At 42.6% G+C, this 21032-nt stretch overlaps 1 protein-coding gene across 4 annotated transcripts in view; it reads right to left on the bottom strand.

The window, feature by feature from the left end:
• The window catches only part of RBBP7 (RB binding protein 7, chromatin remodeling factor), a 28029-nt gene extending 10159 nt beyond the window's left edge, over positions 1-17870 (bottom strand). Inside the window, exons 1-6 of one of the 4 annotated variants that reach the window (XM_069462792.1) lie at positions 17545-17870; positions 16573-16717; positions 10003-10148; positions 5967-6140; positions 4836-4951; positions 754-914 (exon numbers count right to left, since the gene is read on the bottom strand). In XM_069462792.1, coding sequence (XP_069318893.1) covers positions 754-914; positions 4836-4951; positions 5967-6140; positions 10003-10148; positions 16573-16717; positions 17545-17560 — 758 coding nt within the window. In that variant the 5' untranslated portion in view covers positions 17561-17870. Of the gene's footprint in view, positions 1-753; positions 915-4835; positions 4952-5966; positions 6141-10002; positions 10149-16572; positions 16718-16836; positions 16886-16997; positions 17371-17544 lie in introns of those variants that run through there. The other 3 variants (XM_069462794.1, XM_069462791.1, XM_069462795.1) reach the window with 3 other exon arrangements.
• Positions 17871-21032: the final 3162 nt, after the last annotated feature.

Here is a 21032-nt window from a genome sequence, read left to right as displayed (position 1 = left end):
AATTATCTGGCCAACTAAAATATATATAGAAAAAAATTAGCCGGGCATGGTGGCGCATGCCTGTAGTCCCAGCTACTAGGGAGGCTGAGGCAGTAGGATCGCTTAAGCCCAGGAGTTTGAGGTTGCTGTGAGCTAGGCTGATGCCACGGCACTCACTCTAGCCTGGGCAACAAAGCAAGACTCTGTCTCAAAAAAAAAAAAAAAAAAAAAAAAGTTGTCCAGCTAATTTCTTTCTATTTTTAGTAGAGACGAGGTCTTGCTCTTGCTCAGGCTGGTCTCGAACTTCTGAGCTCAAACAATCCTCCCGCCTCGGCCTCCCAGAGTGCTAGGATTACAGGCGTGAGCCACCGCGCCCGGCCTTGGTTTATAAGATAAAAAGTATTATAGGTGGTTGAATGCAGCCCCGTGGCCACACCCTGATGAAATCATTCTCCTCCCTGACCTCCAAGTGAAGGCACTCTGGATCTCAGTTTTGATATTTACCACTACCAAGCACATTCCTTCACATTTACATACCTATTTTTCTTTTTCTTTAATAAACCGTGTTTTTCCATATAGCACAGTAACTTATGTATAAAGGCCATTACATATGTGCAGTTTATTGTATGGCAATTACACCCCACCTGAAGCTATTTGTTTCTTTTTTTTAAGGCCATAACTTTAAAAAAGGAAATCAGACCACAATCCACCACAATCACTGACTGTCATTCAAGTCACCCATCTAACACAATCCCATTGAACTTTCCACCTTACATCATAAGTTTCTGATCATCAGCGACAGATCCAAACAATGACTCGTGCAGCAGATGCCAGGCCACATCCTCTACAACAGCTGAGTGGCCGGTAAAGATCGCTTTAGCATCCACAATTTTGCCTTCCTTTGGTCCTGCGTTTATATCCCACAGACAGACAGTCTGAGGGAGAAGGGGGGGAAGAACAAAAGCTGTAAGAGACTGAACTTAAATGCTAATACCTTATTTCAAACACCTTCATTAGAAACAAAACTATTTGACTATATATAAAAGTTAGAAACAAACGGGAGGGAGAGGAAATATAAAACAAACAGTAGAGTGTGGGTGCAGCCCCCATGTCAGATGCAGAGGGGAAGGAAACTCCACTGTAATGAGGGGAGGGGAAGACTGAGTATGGTGGTAGGCATGGGACACTTGCGTTGGAGTTTCTACCTTCATATACATTCAGACATTCAAGTATCTAAAATTCATCTAGATGACACAACAAATCACTGAGAGTCAGGCGCTCAGTATCTACCAAACAGAAATGCACATCCTAAAAATTCACATTGGGTTGAGAAGACTAGGAATTAAAACTAAAATGTGCCTCTTAGAAAGCAAAAGCCTTTCGGACAAGTCTCTCACTTCATGGCAGAAACCACCACAGACATCAGGAAGTCTGACGGTTGAATGACCCTGGGCCAAAAACCTCTACTAGTCTACTCAGAGAGGACAAAGCTTGGGGCCTACAGACAGATCCCCACAGTGTACTCTTCGAAACATCAGCAGAGCCCAAGGAGAGGTCACAGGGCCTTCCCCGGGCCTCAAAGATCACAGTAGCCCACAAATCATGAGGCTTCATGATCTGGGTTTTCTCTTGACATCCTATCATGAAAAGAGTTAAGAGGAAAGTCTTAAGTTTTTAATGAAAAAATACCGCAAGCTATAGGGCAATGATTCCCATTCAATGGTTTAAAATAAGAAGTAATTCCACCAAGGTATATAAGCACTACTTTTAATTCCACTGGCACTGATACGGGTTCATCTCTTTCTAAGTCACTTATATGAAGGAGTTTCTGAAACAAAGCTATTTCCCAGCACATTTTCCCAGTAACAAAACCTTTTCTTTACACAATACATATGCCCTTAGTCTCTTGTTACTTATACACTCAGATGTCCAATTTATATGCACCGAAGAGAAAGGAACGTGTGGAGTTCCTGCCATCACCCCTGCTCCCCACCTCAGAATGACCCTGGGAAGATTAGCATGATGTCTGGCACATGAGGAGCCCTTGGTAAATGTCAGCTATTATTATTATCAGCAATTTCCAGCCCGGTGTCTTCAAAAGGTACTAGTAATTAGGTTACTCAGTACAGCTCGCCTTCCCTATTTGGGAAACCATCCCACATACACTTAGAGGGAAGAAGCTTATTTTTGGAAAACCAAGGCAGATGCTTGCTTCTCTGGCCTCCTTAGCAGCTGGGATGCAAGAGTGTGACACAGGCTCCGTCATCCCCCAAGACTTTGAATTGTAAACAGCAATGGGACAATCTGTTCTGATGTTGGGGGTACTGGGGGCAGCAATATCCACTTTCCAGGGCAGCCACAGTGATGTCTTTACTGGCCTGACTTGGGTCATGGTTCTGGCCTCTCCTCTTTCTTTCAGGGCAGTTTTCTAAGCCTCACTCTCTAGCCATCACAGCAATTCTGTGAGCCACCCTACCTAATGCTCCTCCACCAATAGATTCCTTTTCTGCTGAAATCAGCCAGAGTTGGTCGTGGCTGCTTACAACTGAAGAACCTTCACTGAGGCAATTATCTACTTTCAATACTTCAAGTAGTTTAACCGGAATCGCAATCAACAAAAATATAAAGGTCTGCCAAGTGACTGGCCCTGTTCTAGGCACAAAGATATCCTAAGGAAGCAGGCAAGGAACCTACTCTCATGAAGTTGATATGAAATGCTAACTCTGGCCAAGCTACATGTGCTATGATAAGAATGCCATAAACACCGATCTACAATAAGTTAACACGATCGCTTTGCATTCATACGGTACTTTTAATTGTTAAATACTTTAGAGTACCAAGGCAATTCGATAGGGAAAGATTAGTCTGTCAACAAATTGTGCTAGGAAAACTGGATACCCACATGCAAAAGAATGAAGTTGGACCCCCTACTTCACATCATAAACAAAAATTAACTCAAAATGGATCAAAGACCTAAAATGTAAGAGCAAAAAGTATAAAATTCTTACAAGAAAACATAGGTGTAAGTCTTTGCGACGCTGGTTTATGCAATGATTTCTTAGATGATACCAAAAGTACAAGTGACAAAAAATACAAAAACTGGACATCAAAATTAAAAACTTTTGTGCTTCAAAGGACAACATCAAAAACATTGAGGCTGGGCGCAGTGTTTCACGCCTGTAATTCCAGCACTTTGGGAGGCCAAGGTGGAAGGAAGGACTGCTTGAGGCCAGGAGTTCAAGACTAACCTGGGCAATATAGAGAGATTCCCCATCTCTAAAAAAAATAAAAATAAAAATAAAAATTTAAAAATCAGGCCGGGCGCGGTGGCTCACGCCTGTAATCCTAGCACTATGGGAGGCCAAGGTGGGTGGATCGTTTGAGCTCAGGAGTTCGAGACCAGCCTGAGCAAGAGCGAGACCCCATCTCTACTAAAAATAGAAAGAAATTATATGGACAGCTAAAAAATATATATATATAGAAAAAATTAGCCGGGCATGGTGGTGCATGCTGTAGTCCCAGCTACTCGGGAGGCTGAGACAGTAGGAAGCTCAGGAGTTTGAGGTTGCTGTGAGCTAGGCTGACGCCACGGCACTCACTGTAGCCTGGGCAACAGAGTGAGACTCTGTCTCAAAAAAAAAAAAAAAAAAATTTAAAAATCAACTGGGTGTGGTGACACCTGCCTGTAGTCCTAGCTACTCAGAAGGCTAAGGGAGGAAGATTCCTTGAGCTCAGGAATTTAAGCTATGAGCATGCCACTGCACTCCAACCTGGGTGACAGAGTGAGACTCTCTAAAAAAAAAAAAAAAAAAAAAAAAAAAAAAAAAAGACAAGACAAGACAAGACAACCCACAGGATAGGAGAAAATCACAATGAGATATCACTTTACACCCACTAGGACTGCTGTAATAAAAAAGACAGACAAGTGTTGGTGCGGATATAGAGAAACTGGAACACTCATGCACTGCTTGTGGGAACGTAGAATGAGCAGCCACTTTGGAAAACAGTGTGGCAGTTCTTCAAAAAGTCAGAGTTAACATATGATGCAACTCCTAGGTAATTACCCAAGAGAAATGAAAGCATACATCCACACAAAGCCTTGTACACTGATGTTTATAACAACATCGTTCAAAATAACCAAAAAGCAGAAATAACCCAAATCTTCATCAAATGATAGATAAGCAAATTGTGGTATATCCACACAATGGAACATTACTGAGCCACAAAAAGGAATGAAGTAGAAGCAATGTTCCTGGAAAACATTATGCTAAGTGAAAGAAGCCCAACAGAAAAGGCCACATATTATATGATTCCATTTATATAAAATGTCAAGAAGAGAACACTATATAGACAGAAAATGAATTAGTGGTGACCAGGAGCTAGGCGAAGGGGAGAACAGGGAGTGACTGCTTAATGGGTACAGAATTTCTTTTTGGGATATTTGATGAAAATATTTTAGAATTAGTAGCATTGGGTTCACTCCTTTGTGAGTATACTAAAACCCACTGAATTGTACACCTAAAAAATAAACTAAGAAAATACTTTCTATTAATCAGGCCCTACACTCTATACAGTTTCCATTATAAGAGCCTAGAGATCCTCTTTTAAATAATGAGAGGCCTTCTGCCCACCCTCCCTCCATTCTAAGGCTGCTTTAAAAGAGCTTTGTGGAATCCTAAGACTCGTAACACGGCAGTCTGAAAACCATCACTCTAAATTCTGAGAAAATGTTATCACAATAATCAGCAGTATTATCTTATAAAACTTTTCATCTATACAGTGCTCCTTCAGTGCAGAGCTGTCTGACACTTTAACTCTCAGTAAACACGCAAATTACAAAGAATATGTTTTCTCACATGGTCATCAGATGCACTTAGGAGATGTCCACTCAAATTAGAATTCCAGGAAAGACCATAGCCTTCCTTTTGGTGACCTCTTAACCTAAGATCAGGATTACATTCTCCACTTGGGTCTAAGAAAAAAAGAAATACATTAGCTACTAAGTTATTACGTTTATCAGAACTGGTGAGAGCAAATTCTCACTCCTTCATTGAATGAGCCATAACAGCCAACTGCACTTGAACAAGGACTTGGTCTGACCCATAACCACTTTGAAAAGTGGTTCTCTCTGCTTCATTTTAAATACTCAATGCAAACTGAGCCTCATGACTATTAAATGACTGGTTTCTTTGGAAAACCTAATATTTATCTCCAACACAAAATACCTAAAATTATAGCTATCCCACAAATTTGTGTAGTAGTAACCCCATCCCCCCACCCCTAGTCCATTTTTAGAAATATTTCTAACACAGCAGGTCAGTCCTTGCATCCCTCTAGGGTAGCCTGCAACCACGAATGACCCTTGGCCAACCCCTGGGAACGTGACCCTCAGGAAGTTCTTTATGTCATTGACTGATGAAACTGTACACACCCAGAGCAGTGGGGCATACTGTAGGGACTTGTCAAGACTTGTAGGACTGTTTAGCAAGATTCATGATATATTTGGCTTCTCTGCTGGGGTCCTGAGTTTCTGTAACCATGGCTGGTCACAGAGCAGGATATGCCTATGTGACCAGGCCTTCATAAAAACTTCAGACCCTAAGACTTCAACAGGCTCCCTTGGACAGAGACATTTAGCATGTGTTCTGTGATTTGCTGCTAGAGACAAAGCATGTTCTGTGGGGCCCTGGCGGAAAAAGGCTCAGAAGCCTGTGGCTGACCTCTCTGGACTTCACTTGTGTATCTTTTCCCTCCTGCTTTTGCTCTGGGCCCTTTGCTGTAATAAAACTTAGTTAGCCATGATTATAAGCTGCTATTAGGCTCTTATGGCAAATCACTGAACTAGAGGATGGTATGGGACCCCCAAAGCAATTTTTAAACCTTTAAAGATTATAGAGTATACATACTACTTTGAATGACCTAGAAAACATTACCATTTTGCATCAAGAAAAACACTCAAGTAATGGCTTGACTTTGTTATTACATACCTGGTTTAGCAGGATGTTTCGTATAGTCAAAAACCAACACATCAGAAGATGGTGTTTTTGTAGCAATGATGTGAGGATTCTGCGGCATGTAACGAGCACGGTTTACTTCTCCTTCATGATTAATTTTAATTTCACATTCGATTTTTCCTGTTACAGAACCAAAGCCACCAAATTCTAATGTGAGGAGAAAGAAATAAACACATACATACACTCGGCATTAAAATTCACAATTTGCTTGGTTTAATCAACCCAACAGATTTTAACCTGACAGAATACAACACAAATTGATGACACAGAGAGAAAACCCAAAAATGTGGGTCTACCCTTCACTTGGAATTTATTCATTCTTAAAGACCACTTACACTGGAAAATATTGATAACTACCTTATGGCATGTTAATTCAGTTCTATCTTAGATTTAAAACAATTAAAACTAGCCTCTTTCAGTTATAAAGATGAGATAGTTATTCTCTAAAATTTCAAATAACCACAAAATAAACAGACCAACAGCTTTTTAGCACAAATACAACTCAGTTGGAAGTGCTACACTGAATTAGCATCTTATTTTAGGATTCATCCAAACAGGAAAGGTTTTACCCTCATGACTATGAATACTTTTTGAGTTTAAAGTCAGAAACATCCTCAACTCAGAAACCTAAGCTGACTAACCCCCACTCGTCCCTAAGATACACGTTGACCCTGCTAGCAAACTTGGTTTAACTGCCAGTGCGGTGCCAAGGTTAACCTCTCCATCTGGTGCATGAATAAGACTATACCGTTGAAAAGTTATGAAAAAAGCCTTGTAAAGTAACAAAGCTGCATAAAAAGTATAACTTCTGAGAACAAGATGTTCACAGAAAGAATACAAGTAGAGAACATCTAAGCAGACAGCACCAATAAGAACATTTTCTTTTTTGTGCTCACAGATAAAAACTTGAATTAGTTGCTGACACTTAAAAAAGTAGCATTCACACTGCAATTCTGTTATTTCTTCCTGCCCTTTATTGTCTCTTTTTTGCACATTCTTTAGCTCATCCTGTGTCTCAGGTCAGGGACCACTAACTCAAATGCCTAACAAAGCTAGGCAGGTAAGAAGTAAAAATAGACTGGGGTCTGGAGAAAACACACCAAAAGGAGTAAACCACTTCTCAGTTCCAGCCAGTTCTTGCTATATATGAATAAGACTATACTGTTGAGAAGTTATGAAAAAGGCCTTGTAAAGTAACAAAGCTGCATAAAAAGTATAACTTCTGAGAACAAGATGTTCACAGAAAGAATACAAGTAGAGAACATCTAAGCAGACAGCACCAATAAGAACATTTTCTTTTTTGTGCTCACAGATAAAAACTTGAATTAGTTGCTGACACTTAAAAAAGTAGCATTCACACTGCAATTCTGTTATTTCCTCCTGCCCTTTATTGTCTCTTTTTTGCACATTCTTTAGCTCATCCTGTGTCTCAGGTCAGGGACCACTAACTCAAATGCCTAACAAAGCTAGGCAGGTAAGAAGTAAAATAGACTGGGGTCTGGAGAAAACACACCAAAAGGAGTAAACCACTTCTCAGTTCCAGCCAGTTCTTGCTATATATGAATAAGACTATACTGTTGAGAAGTTATGAAAAAGGCCTTGTAAAGTAACAAAGCTGCATAAAAAGTATAACTTCTGAGAACAAGATGTTCACAGAAAGAATACACGTAGAGAACATCTAAGCAGATAGCACCAACAAGAACATTCTTTTTTGTGCTCACAGATAAAAACTTGAATTACTTGCTGACACTTAAAAAATTTAGCAGCATTCACACTGCAATTCTGTTATTTCTTCCTGCCCTTTATTGTCTCTTCTTTGCACATTCTTTAGCTCATCCTGTGTCTCAGGTCAGGGACCACTAACTCAAATGCCTAACAAAGCTAGGCAGGTAAGAAGTAAAATAGACTGGGGTCTGGAGAAAACAGACCAAAAGGAGTAAACCACTTCTCGGTTCCAGCCAGTTCTTGCTATACGGGAATGCTTCAGGAACACTGGCTCCCATGTCTTAGTATCAGCAGCATCTGGCCATTCTTCTCTGCAGCAAACACAGCTCACTGTTTCAGCGTGGCTGAAAACCATATCCCAATCCACACAATAAGCCCAAAGCTTCTCCACCCACTACTCTCACATGACTACATGCAAAAGCACCTACTTCTCTCTCAGCACTTTCCATCCTGTCAACACAAGAAGTGTGCCTCAGCATCCTAAGGCCATCCCTCCCGATCCTGTCATTTTCTACCTCCTGAAACTGCTCCAAATCTGCCCTCCTTTTGACTTTCAACATCCCATCCTTGTGGTCTCCAGTGGTTCTAACCCTTCTGCTACAAAGATACTCAAGTTTCCAAATTCTTTTAGTTAAAATAACCTGAATAACTTTCCTTTTTAAAAAATTGGGCTTCCAGGTACAATTTACTTTGAACAGAGTTTTGTTTTCTCAAACTCAAAAGACTGAAAAGTCACTGTTTTAATGACCATAATATCTATTAAAAAATACAATAACTGAAAATTTTAAAAAGTGTTAACTGTGAATTATTTCAGCCACTTGTTAGAATATAATACACTGGATGTGTAACTTTAATAATTTAATATATCTATATATTATAGAGACTGTTATACTGAACGCCCAGTAAGTATATATTTCAGGACTAAAAGCCATTAAAATTTTTCTGATTACAATAATATTTACAGAAATAAAGTGTAAGGTTGTGGAGGAATGAACTGTAAGTTGTGGGAGTGGTAAACTGGGTAAATCCCTTTGGAGAATAGTTTTGTATTATTTTTAATTAACAATGAATACACCATACAATCCAGCAGTATCACTACACTAGATGATATTTTCTTTTCAATAAGAAAAAACCTAAAGCAAATCTTAGAAAATATACAATCATCAAACCCTTTGTGGCTGTGAAGAAAGAGTTAACCCAGCAGGTCTGGTTGCTTAATCCTCACATCTCTGAGGGACACTGGGGCCATTATTGCCCCTGCCCCTTAGCCAACTCCTGGGAACACGCACCTCAGAATGTTCTTTGTCACTGATGGATGATAACTTTTGTAGTATACACCTGGAGCAATGGACCATGCTGTACCAGTTTGTCAGGGTTGCTTTGCACAAATATCAAGATTAATGATACGCACCTACTTTCATTATTGGGGTCCTAAGCTTCAACTATCATGGCTGGTTGTTAGCAGGATGTGCCTACACAACCAGCCCCCCAAGAAAGCCTCAGACCCAGAGACCCAAATGTGCTTTCCCTGGGCAGAGACATTTCAAACATGTCCCTCTAGTTTGCTGCCAGAGAGAAAGCACATCCTGTGTGGCCTTGGATAAGACTTGTGCCAGAACTCCCCAAACTCTCCCATGCATATCTTTTTCCTGCTCCTTTTGTTCTGTATTCTTTACTGTAACAAACTTTAGCCACAAGTATAATTTGCTCTTGTGAGTCCTTGTAGCAAAACTTGGGGCAGTCATGGGAATACCAAAACAGGGAGTATGTGTTTGACATTAAAAAGACGTCGACAACCCCTAAATTAACCATACTACCATTGCCCCTCTCCCCCACCAAAAATTCCCACTGTTACCTTTTTGGTATATACGCCTGATTTTTTTCTGTGCATACACCAACACATATTACTTTTACCAAAATGGAATATAGTAATTAAACATACCAGTTATTCACTTAATTTATTTTGGATACCTTGCCATACCAACGTATACAGATTTTTCTCATTCTTATTAATTGCTGAGTAGTATTTGAAACATACCATAAAAAGTTTAACCAATTTCCTATGAACCAACATCTGGGTTGCTATGTTGATCCTAATTTTTCAATCGTGCAAATAATAAATACTACTACGAAATCCTTGCACATATGTGTGTAATTCTGTAGGATAAAGCCTAACAAGTTAAACTGTCGGGCCAAAAGCTAATAGTATAAAGCTTTAATAGCATAAGCTTTTAAAGAGGCATACTCCTTTTGATGTCAATATTGGAATATATAGTATACCTACCACCTTTGTCACTGTCACAGTGGGAAGCATCAAACTGTGCATCATCATTGGGAATATGTACTCGAGCAACCACCAGATGATTCTGCTCATCGGAGGTATGAGTCCCCAGCACTAGCCAATGAAGAGCATAATCCTTTCCTTCCGGTCTGTTTAAGAAAGAACATAAGTCATGCTAATCCTACAAGAAATCTTCAGTTGATAATAAATTCAATCTAGTTCCCTCATAATGTACTAAAATTTCTTTAGCAAATATATACTGAGCATTAACTATGTACCTGCTCCCACTCTGGTTACCAACTTTACAATCCCCACATGTGCAAATGTAAGAAAATAATCTAACCACAACATGTATGCAGAGGGCCTGCTTCTTTCCTAGAGCCATCCTCCTGTCTTGATTATCAATGTGAAAACTACCTTTTCTAAAGAAGCACTCTGGGAAAAGTACACCCAGTTCAGTAAATAAAGACAAATATCTATACAAGAGTCCATCACTGATCCCTATCCATAATCATAAACCATGATTTCCCACCTAAAAAACTTCTGCCTATAGACTTTTTTTTTTTTTTTGAGACAGAGTCTTGCTCTGTTGCCTGGGCTAGAGTGCCGTGGCATCAGCCTAGCTCACAGCAACCTCAAGCTCCTGGGCTCATGCAATTCTTCTGCCTCAGCCTCCCGAGTAGCTGAGACTACAGGCATGCACCACCATGTCTGGCTAATTTTTTCTTTTTTCTTTTTTTTTTTTTTTTGAGACAGAGTCTCACTCTGTTGCCCGGGCTAGAGTGAGTGCCGTGGCATCAGCCTAGCTCACAGCAACCTCAAACTCCTGGGCTCAAGCGATCCTCCTGCCTCAGCCTCCCGAGTAGCTGGGACTACAGGTATGCACCACCATGCCCAGCTAATTTTTTCTATATATATTTTTAGCTGTCCATATAATTTCTTTCTATTTTTAGTAGAGACGGGGTCTCGCTCTTGCTCAGGCTGGTCTCGAACTCCTGAGCTCAAACGATCCGCCCACCTCGGCCTCCCAGAGTGCTAGGATTACAGGCATGAGCCACCGTGCCTGGCCTAATTTTTTCTATATATATTTTTAGTTGTCCAGCTAATTTCTTTCTATTTTTTTTTGGTAGAGACAGAGTCTCACTCTTGCTCAGGCTGGTCTGAACTCCTGAGCTCAGACAATCCACCGGCCTCAGCCTCCCAGAGTGCTAGGATTACAGGAGTGAGCCACCGCGCCCGGCCCTATAGTCTTATTTTAATACACTACATGTTTCTGATTTCCTAGTAAGAGGCAACAAGGTAGAATGGAAAGAATAGTGTTCAGCCGAAAAACTGGGTTTAAATCCCCGCTCAAACTAAATTAGCTATATGCAATTGCTTAAATCTCAACCTCCCTGGGGCCTCAGTTTTTCCACCTAAATAATGGGTTTAAGTGCCAATGGCATAATGGGAAACCCCTCACTTATGTTTATGACACCTAAAGTTTATGAAATGAGCATTCTCCATTTTACCAAGGGGTCTTTGTTACCTTGTTCTGTGGAGACTCACCCTGAAGCCAAAGAATTTGCCAATGCCTCTTGGCACCTTGGTGATTTTTGCATTGGTAGCTATCAACAAGGCTTTCCCATTTGCATTATCTAGAATAGCAATTTTCAACTGTGCTCCATAGTCTACTTCAATGTAGAGGACTGAGAAGCAGTGCTCTGGGTCTCAACACCAGGTAAGTTAGGCCACTTACCTGTTTATTTCTAAATTTTAGCAGTACAAAGACTTCAGTGGTTTAAAAAAAGGTTTGAAGGTTACTTCTAGGCACGTAATTCAGTAATAACTTAAGAAAAACCAGATGAATTTTTACTAAGAAAAAACCAAAAACACACACTCCCCCCACCCCCCAAGAACAGAACAAGGCAGTCATAGGTAAGCAATAGCAACTTGTTTGGAAAAAGACATGGGTCTTAGCTGATACATACAGTGTGCCAAGAATATGATGTGACTATCAAAAAAGGTAATTAATTCCATCTTAGATGGTCTTTATTTATTTTTTTTTTTTTTTGTTGAGACAGAGTCTCACTTTGTTGCCCAGGCTAGAGTGAGTGCCGTGGCGTCAGCTTAGCTCACAGCAACCTCAGACTCCTCGGCTTAAGCGATCCTACTGCCTCAGCCTCCCGAGTAGCTGGGACTACAGGCATGCGCCACTATGCCCGGCTAATTTTTTTTTTCTATATAGATTTTTAGTTGTCCATATAATGTCTTTCTATTTTTTTAGTAGAGACGGGGTCTCGCTCAGGCTGGTCTCGAACTCCTGACCTTGAGCAATCCACCTGCCTCGGCCTCCCAGAGTGCTAGGATTACAGGCGTGAGCCACCGCGCCCGGCCTAGATGGTCTTTATATGTGGGGGGTGAGCAATGTGCACGACCAAGTGCCCACACACATATATTTTAGAGTAGGTCTTGCCACACTGCCCAGGCTGGATTTGAACTTACAGGTTCAAATGATGCTCCAACCTCAGCCTTCTGAGTAGCTGAAAATAGAGGTGCGCGCCGCCCATTTATTTTTAACCAACACCACACTTGGACAATCAGGTTCTAAGTAATGTACTTTATGAGGACCTGAACAAAATGAATCTTTACAGAGAATAGTGGCTTAAAAATGAAAGGGAAAGCCAGGTACCTGTGGTCCTAACTACTTGGGAGGCTGAGGCGAAAGGATTGCTTGAGCCCAGGAGCTCGTGTCTGGCCTGGGCAAAATAGCAAGACCTCATCTCTTAAAAAAAAAAAAATGAAAGGGAATTTAAACATATTTCATAATAAATATTTGAAAAGAAATATGAATGCTTGAGAGAAAGGAAGTACCACAGAGCAATGTTAGGACTGACATAAAAGGAAAAAAATGACTTGATTTTTGTGGAGTTAAGCAGGAAAATAAGACCACCCAGGTAAAAGTTACAGGTAAACAGGTCAATTTATCATAGGCCCTTTCTTTTCTTTTCTTTTTTTGAGACAGAGTCTCGCTCTGTTGCCCAGGCTAGAGTGAGTGCCATGGCGTCAGCCTAGCTCACAGCAATCTCAAAGTCCTGGGCTTAGGCGATCCTACTGCCTCAGCCTCCCGAGTAGCTGGGACTACAGGCATGCACCACCATGCCCAGCTTATTTTTTCTATATATATTTTTAGTTGGCCAGATAATTTCTTTCTATTTTTAGTAGAGATGGGGTATCATAGGCCCTTTCTAAGGAGCACTGTCCCAAGATGGACTAGAAGATCTTAAAAATTCCTCTTGAATCAAATTCAATTATTCTACTTTCCCTTAACTTGATCATCATATAAGGACTTTTCTTTTTAATACAAATCCTTTTACCTCCATCATTAAAACATAGCCCACTTTCCTGAACCAATCAATATGACACTAATTTTCCTCCAATACTGGATACACCTAAAGGCTGCAGAAGTACAAATGGTAAAAGAGTCTAAAGAGCCTATCCATTTTCAGTACCAGCATCCTGACCCAGTAACTCCACTGCTAGGAAATTCACCCAACCATCACAAACGTACAGCCTATTAGAAGATTATTCTCAGCAGTACTGTTCGTTGCAGCAAAAGACCAAAAAACCCATAAGTATCAGTAAGGAATTGGTGACATAAATTATATGCTATATCCATAAATAAAATTCTATAGCACCCTTAAAAAGATTGAGCATATCTAGCATGCTGATAGGAAAGTCTCCAATATACACTTCCACTGAAAAACTCAAGTGAAGAACTTTCTACCACAAAAAAAGAAGATATAAGTACGTACCTCTACATGTTGGCAGGACAGGTAAGAAATTAAAAACAATGACTCCCTCTGCTCTGAGGAAGGGAACTAAGGAGAGTAAGGGATGTAGAAGGGGGACTTATTTTTCACTCTATACACTTTTGTACTGTCTGAATTTTAAAAATGACAAAACTTTTTAGGTAGAGAATAAGTTAGTCTCAATATATTTAAGAAATTTCACAAGAGATATGAAATAACTGTCTACCAGTTTAAAAAAACAATTTCTTGGCCAGGCGCGGTGGCTTACGCCTGTAATCCTAGCACTCTGGGAGGCCGAGGCGGGAGGATCGCTAGAGGTCAGGAGTTCAAGACCAGCCTGAGCAAGAGTGAGACCCCGTCTCTACTAAAAATAGAAAGAAATTAGCCGGACAACTAAAAATCTATATAGAAAAAATTAGCCGGGCATGGTGGTGCATGCCTGTAGTCCCAGGTACTCGGGAGGCTGAGGCAGAAGGATTGCTTGAGCCCAGGAGTTTGAGGTTGCTGTGAGCTGAGCTGACACCACAGCTCTCTAGCCCAGGCAACAGAGCAAGACTCCGTCCAAAAAAAAAACCCCACCAATTTCTTTCTTTCTTTCTTTTTTTTTTTTAAAGAGACAAGGTATTGCTATGTTGCCCAGGCTCAACTCGAACTTCTCTGGGCTCAAGTGATCCTCTCCCCTTAGTCTCCCAAGTAGATAGGACTACAGCAGTGTGCCACAATACCCAGGGTAAAAACCAATTTCTTAGAGATACCTAAATAAAAACTTTAAAAGCCAAATCAATTATTTGGACAATTACCTAACTCGATTTATGGACAACAGATTAGCAAGTCCAAGCACTCATTAGGAAGCATGTTGTATATAGGCAGAAGAAGGGCATATGAGGTGGAGTAGGAGCAGTGAGAATAGCCAACATTTTTACTGTTCTGTATGGTGACAAAACACAATCACAGTTCCTTCAGATCCTATATGGAACCCTGCAAAGCACCACAGAACAGTCCTCAGTATCCAAGAATGCAGGCTGCTTGGCATTTTCTTGCATTCTCCGAGCCACTGCACGTCCCACAACTTCTTTGTATACAAAGAACACCATGATATATAATTTAATTAAAGCATTTTCTGTTAAGCTCCTAAGTGTTAATATAAAAGCAATCTGTCTGGCCTAAGAACATATAGAGCTATTATCTTTAAAACCTTTAAACAAAATACATTATAGATAACACTTTTAAAAATTTCAGTAAGTAGCTTTCACTAAAATCTAAATGTAGAAGCACAGAGCTATTTCAACCCTAACAAACGATTTCTGAACCGGAAGGGGTGGGAGAATCAACATCAGTCACCACTTACCTATGTAAGTATGCTGCACCGGGCACTTTAACATGCATGATCTTAATTCCCTCAAGTGTAGGCAATCAGCACGACCAACGTCTCCATTTACAGACCAGACAACTTGGGGAGAGAGTGAACAACCTGCCCTTGTTCACAAAGCTAATAAAAAGCAGGAGCAAGACTCAAACCTAAAGCCTCTGCTCTTTTCTACTATGTTACAATAGGTCAAAAAGACCCAGAAAAGGTAAATTAACACATTTTAAATCTGCTTAACAAGAAGACAAAAAGACAAATGTATAATATGATGCTCTATTTGTAAATCTGTTCAAAGGTAATTGTAAATGTCAATGCTTAGAAGTTTCCATCATTTAGTTCTCTGCTCTTCCCACATCTCCACATTTACAACATTTAGATTTTTGAGAACCCCAAGGGAAGTCCCTACCTGTATGGAAGTTAATGTTTGCATATGAAGAATGTGGCCATTATAAGAGTAATTTTATGTAAAATCCATCAGAGTTTGAGTTAATCCTCATTAAATTATATATGCACACAACACACAACTTTAATATACTTTTGGAATACATGGCCAAGCTCTCATTAGAAAAGGTACAAATGTATGAGAACTGTAGTACAATGCAGGGGTTGCCTCAAGTCTCGAGCCAACAGGTCTGAGTTGGTAAGTCCAAGCCACCACTTACCAGCTGTTTCATCTTGGGCATGGCACTTAACCTCTTGAACCCAGGTTCCCCATCGATATATCAAGGATGATAAAAAGTACCTACATCATAGTACTGTTATAAGGATTACACCAAATAATAGAATGTAAAACTCTTCAAATATGTCAGGCCCCGTTCTAAATGCTCAATAAACGCTAGCAATTATTACCAGAAAAATTTTAGAACTCACAAAAAAAGAACACTCTTAAGAAGACTAACAACAATCTCAAAGTGTATTCCATACTATAAGCCAATAACACCACCTTTTCCATGGTCAGTTGTTGCCAACCTCTCTTTCCCTTTGCCAATTAAAGCGTATCTATCTTGGGTGCTGGTTATGCGTGTGTTCATTTTGTAAAAATTCATCAAGCCATATGATCATGATTTGTTGACTTTTCTGTATATATGCTATTTTTCAATAAAATTTTTAAAGAAATGCATTAGTCTGAAACCCAGAGAGATGCTGGTCTACATTTAAGCCTACGAAATGTCAAATAAATCCAGTTTTTCGTCCAAACGCCATTAATCTCACAACAGATACTTTCTCCCCTTTTAAAATCGCACTTATACATCAGAAATCATCTGACAAATCACGTAAGTTTTGAAAACAAAAACCACCTGCCACCTCATCCAAGGGCTGATTACATACTTGTGTTCTATGTATAAAACACCAAAACTAGGAAATTCCGTACGACAGTTAAATTTAAGCAAAATACAACTTGCCAGAAACCCTTACTTAGTCACTTCAGGAAGCCACTGAACGGTAAGACTGGGCCACTGAAGAGCATGGGTCATAACCAGGTCATACAGAAACGGTGTATTCTTCTTCCAGATTTTATACTCTTCATTGATGACACGCTCCTCCACAGTATCTTCAAACACTGAAATTTGGAGAAAGCCCATACGATTAAGTGTTTAAAAGAAATCCAAGTCAGAATCTGTACACAGATACTGGAGGTCACCTCAAGATGGCCACACCTCACCCACTCTTTCCTTTTACCTCTAATTTGGACACCAACAACTAACTGCTCTTCCAGAACGTGGAGAAAATAACACCAGGAAGCTTATTTTTTCCCCTTCGAGATCAATACCTCCTGCGTATACCAAATTGGGTAATTACACCGACATCGAAATTGTCTAGCACGTTACAGCCATTCGCACCTGTTCTAAGATGACGACCTGCATGTAGAGGGGGTGCACAATCCACTTGGGGAGATAAATCCACGTGCAGCAGAAACCTATAGGCCCGCTCCCTCCATCCCCCGCCAGGAGAGGCCCCAGCTCCCTCGACACCCGCGTCGGCAGCCATAGGCCAGCGGACTCCAGAACCAGCGCCCCGCCCCCCCCAAGGGCCGCGACCCCGAGGCGGTCGACGCGCGCGTGGAAGGAGCCGCCGTGCTCGCTTCCCGGCGGTGGCGCCCGCCTCCGCCCCGGGGCTGAGGGCGCCGGAGGGAACGCAGCCGCGGGAGGAGGGAAAGGGGGAGGGGGGCCCAGCTCTCGGCCCCGCGCCCGGCTCCGGAAGTGCTCTGAGCCCTCCTCGCGGCGGCCCCGTCCCGCGCAGGCCCCTCAAGGCGCCCGCCCAGCCTCGCGCCCGGCCCCGCCCCCCGTTCCTCACGCCAGTTCGCGCCTTTCGCCGGCGCGTGCCGCGGCCTCGCGCGCCCGCTGCCCCCCGCGGTCCCGACGCGCGCCGCCCCGCAGGGCCTCTTACTCTCTTTACTCGCCATCTTGCGTCGGGTCGTTTGCCCCTCGCCGCCGCCTCGGACTCCCCTCGCTAGCCAAGAGCAGCCCGACCGCTGGCGCTCCTGCCTTTCCCAGGCACGTCACACACTCTTGATTCTCGAAGCTTGAGCTCCGTCTCGCAGCCCGGGTGCTCCCCAGGCGCTGCGTCCTTCTTCCCTGCCTCCTCCCCGCTCGCGGGTACCGAGGTCTGAGGCGCTCTTCTCTCTCTCTCCAAACTTGGAACGAGACTTTTCAACCCGCGCCTCCCAGCCCGCCCAGGCAGCTGAGCGCAGGCGCATCAGCTCTGGGAAAAGTGAGAGGCGGGCCTGGGAGCCAACGGCTCCGGCGCCCGGACCAATGACGTGAGGCGGGCGGGTTTCACGAGGCGTTCGGAGGCGAGCCTCTGAAGGTAGGCGAGGCGTTCCGCGGCAGGAAGTTGGTGAGGCGCAGGCGCGAGGACTCGCCCGGCGCTCCCAGGGCCGGCCGCGGGGGCGGGTGGGGGCGCGCGGGGCGGGGGGATGGAGGCGCGGCGTGCTGCCTGCGCGGGGGCCGCTAGCCCTGTGGCGGCCAGCCCTGGGGCCCGCGGGGCGTGGTTGCTAGAAGCGGCAGCGGCGGTGTGGGTGGGAGGGGGGCAGGGAGGCTGCCACGGCATAGCCAAGCAAAATCTCAGAGCGAGAGAGGAAAATGGTTGCTATTCTCGAGAGATTACTGTGCTCTCAAAGTCTCCCAAATAATCACGGACATGCAATTTTCTGCAGCCCTGAAAGGTTCCACTCCAGCCAACTGGCCTTTCCTGAGTCCCGGTCGGGCCGAGGTGGGGTTTGCTGGAGGCAAAGGCGACTTTTGCGGAGGCCGCGGGCGCTTTCTGGCTGCAGAAGCCGCTGGGCCTCCCTGTTAGGCTAAACATGCAGCCTGGTGGCACAGGCCGCCGACAGTCCAAACCTAACTTGAATTGCATTTTCTCTAGTTTGCACGTTTGGGTCCTTAAAATGATGGTTGGCAGCCTCTTACTGCTGCAGGGGATTTTGTTCCTGCACTAGCGTCCCTAACTCATTCCAGCCCGGGCCCCTGCTGAGTCATTCTTCTCACCTGCAGGGGTCCCAGGGTGACCCTAGCCTAAGCTTGCAAAATTGGAGAGAGCTGGGCTGGGCTGACCCGGGCCAGCTTACCTGAGACCTGCTCTGCCCCGGGGAGTGGGGAAGTGGGCGGGCTGGGAGGGTTGGGGAGGAATGAGGAGAAAGCAAGCTGCAAGGCCAAAAGGGTAATGGAGAGAAGAAAATGAAGGCCAGGAGCAGAGGGGATGGGGTGGGGGGAGGTGGCCGAGGTGCCTACGTGCAAAAGGAACCGCAATCTAGGTCCAGACTCCGAGAGAGGCTCCCCTTGCAAAAGCACCCCCGGAACATTTGCTGCCTTGGTGCCTTTCCAAGTGCCTTCATGCTCAGACGCAATCATGCAGATGCCGCTGTGATGCCCACTTTTCTGACTGGGAGGCAAACCCAGACGTTAATCTGGGCAGTGGCACAACCAGTCACATTCCCTTATATAGAAATTTACTGTCTCGTGTTTCTGGTGTCCGATGTGATACAATCCATTATTATAACACCATCCCTCCATGTCAGGTCCAGGAATCTTGTTAGTGACTAAAGCTGAGCGGGTGGCGGGAGAAGGAGGAGGGTTGGAAGGGTGTTTAAGCAGTACAGCCTTCATATTGTAGAACACTAGTTGGCCAAACTTTTTCTAAAAGGAGCCAGAGAATAAATATTTTAGGCTTTGGGGTTAGCTACTCGACTCTGCCCCATTGCAGCGCAAAAGCGATCAGACACCATGGATAAACTTGGCTGTGTTCCAATAAAACTGTAGACACTACTGAAAGTTGGACTTCATGTAGTTTCATGGGTCACACAATATTCTTCTTTTGATCTTTTTCAACCACTTGAAAGTGGAAAAACCAGTCTCGGCTTGAGGGCCATACAGAAACACTAGGTGACTTCGATTTAGCTAGGAGGACTGTAGTTTGCCCACTGTGTTCTAGCTCTGCTTCAATGGGAACTTCATGTGCACAGCAAGAAAAAGCTTGGGAGATGATTTCCTGCCTGTCTTTCGTACAATTTACTCATTTCTGATAGGTAGATATGATTTCCAAAACCTGTTAAAATAAATGTTTAAAGGACTGAAAGAAAAGAAATCTTCCCGGATGATATGGCTGTAAAATCTTTATGCTGTCTCCCTTGCTGAGAGTCAGAGAAGGAAGTATGGAGCATATATTTGGGGAGTTTCTGGGAATATTCACACACCATCATACACTTAATCTGAAAGTATCACATACAGCATATTTCGTTATCTTTGGATTTTTTTCTGTTGTTGAATCTGTTTTTTCTCTCTCTTAATCTTTTTGGTCTTTTTCCCATCAGGTAATTTTTTTACATGAAAAAACAGTGATACCGGTTTTCTCTCTTGCATTGCTTAAGTCTTCAGTTTCATTTTGCCTTTCTTCCCAACCCCTTTGCTCTGGTCCTCATCTTTTCTGGCACTTTTTCTGCAGTTGTCTTTTTGTCCCTCTTGGCCTCAGCTAATTGAGTAATGCACAAACAAATGCACACACAAAGCATGAATGTTACTTCATTTTTTTTTTTAAATGAAGATCGCCCTCCATCACACTTGGTCACAACTTGAAGTTTGAAAAACACTACACTAGGATATTTTTTAAACCTTTAGTTGTCCCTGACCACCTGTTGTAAAATAGCAACCCACCCTCATCCTCCCCCACAAGTAATCACTTCCCATCCCCTTTACTCTATTTTCTTTTTCTTTTTTTTTCATAGCACTTATCACCACCTGACAAATGTTTCCTCATAGACTGTCTCCCTACACTAGAATGTAAATTTGAGGATGGGATCTTTGTTTTGTTTTGCTCCCACCACCTGGACCAGTGCTTACCAGGTGAGGAAGGTGAGGCAGAGTGGTGAAGTTTCTTGCCAAGGTCACATAGCTAGTGAGTGTTGGAGTTGAAATTTGGATTTAATCAGTCTTATATTAAGACAGCAAAAGTGATCATATGTGATAGAATGAACTGTTTACTAAAAGGAATCGGAGACGAAAATAATACCCAGACATAACCTGCAGAGTGATTCCATGTTCATTAGCAACCGTGTCTCACTAGTTTTGGGTTGAAAATCTCAGGCATTCAAAAAACATTTTTGGAGTACTTGATGTGTGCCAAGCAGTGTTCTGGGAACTGGAGATAGCTGGATGAACAAGACACACAGAGATCCTGCTCTTTTACACATTCCTTTATTGTTTGTTTTTCCTATTACAAAAACAAAGCTTGTTACAGAAAAATCTGAAAATTATACAAGCAAAAGAGTAGCATTAAGAATACCAGTTTTGTTTCTGGCCAAATTGTTTTCATCCAAATCATTAGGAGTGCAGAAAATACACTAAAATATTTATAGCCATTTTGTCTCTTGGTACTGGTGT

Source organism: Eulemur rufifrons, chromosome 30 (assembly GCF_041146395.1).
Source record: "Eulemur rufifrons isolate Redbay chromosome 30, OSU_ERuf_1, whole genome shotgun sequence".
Classification (NCBI taxonomy): domain Eukaryota; kingdom Metazoa; phylum Chordata; class Mammalia; order Primates; family Lemuridae; genus Eulemur; species Eulemur rufifrons.
Note: the sequence above shows the minus strand (reverse complement) of the source record. Positions and strands in the feature narration are given on the sequence as shown.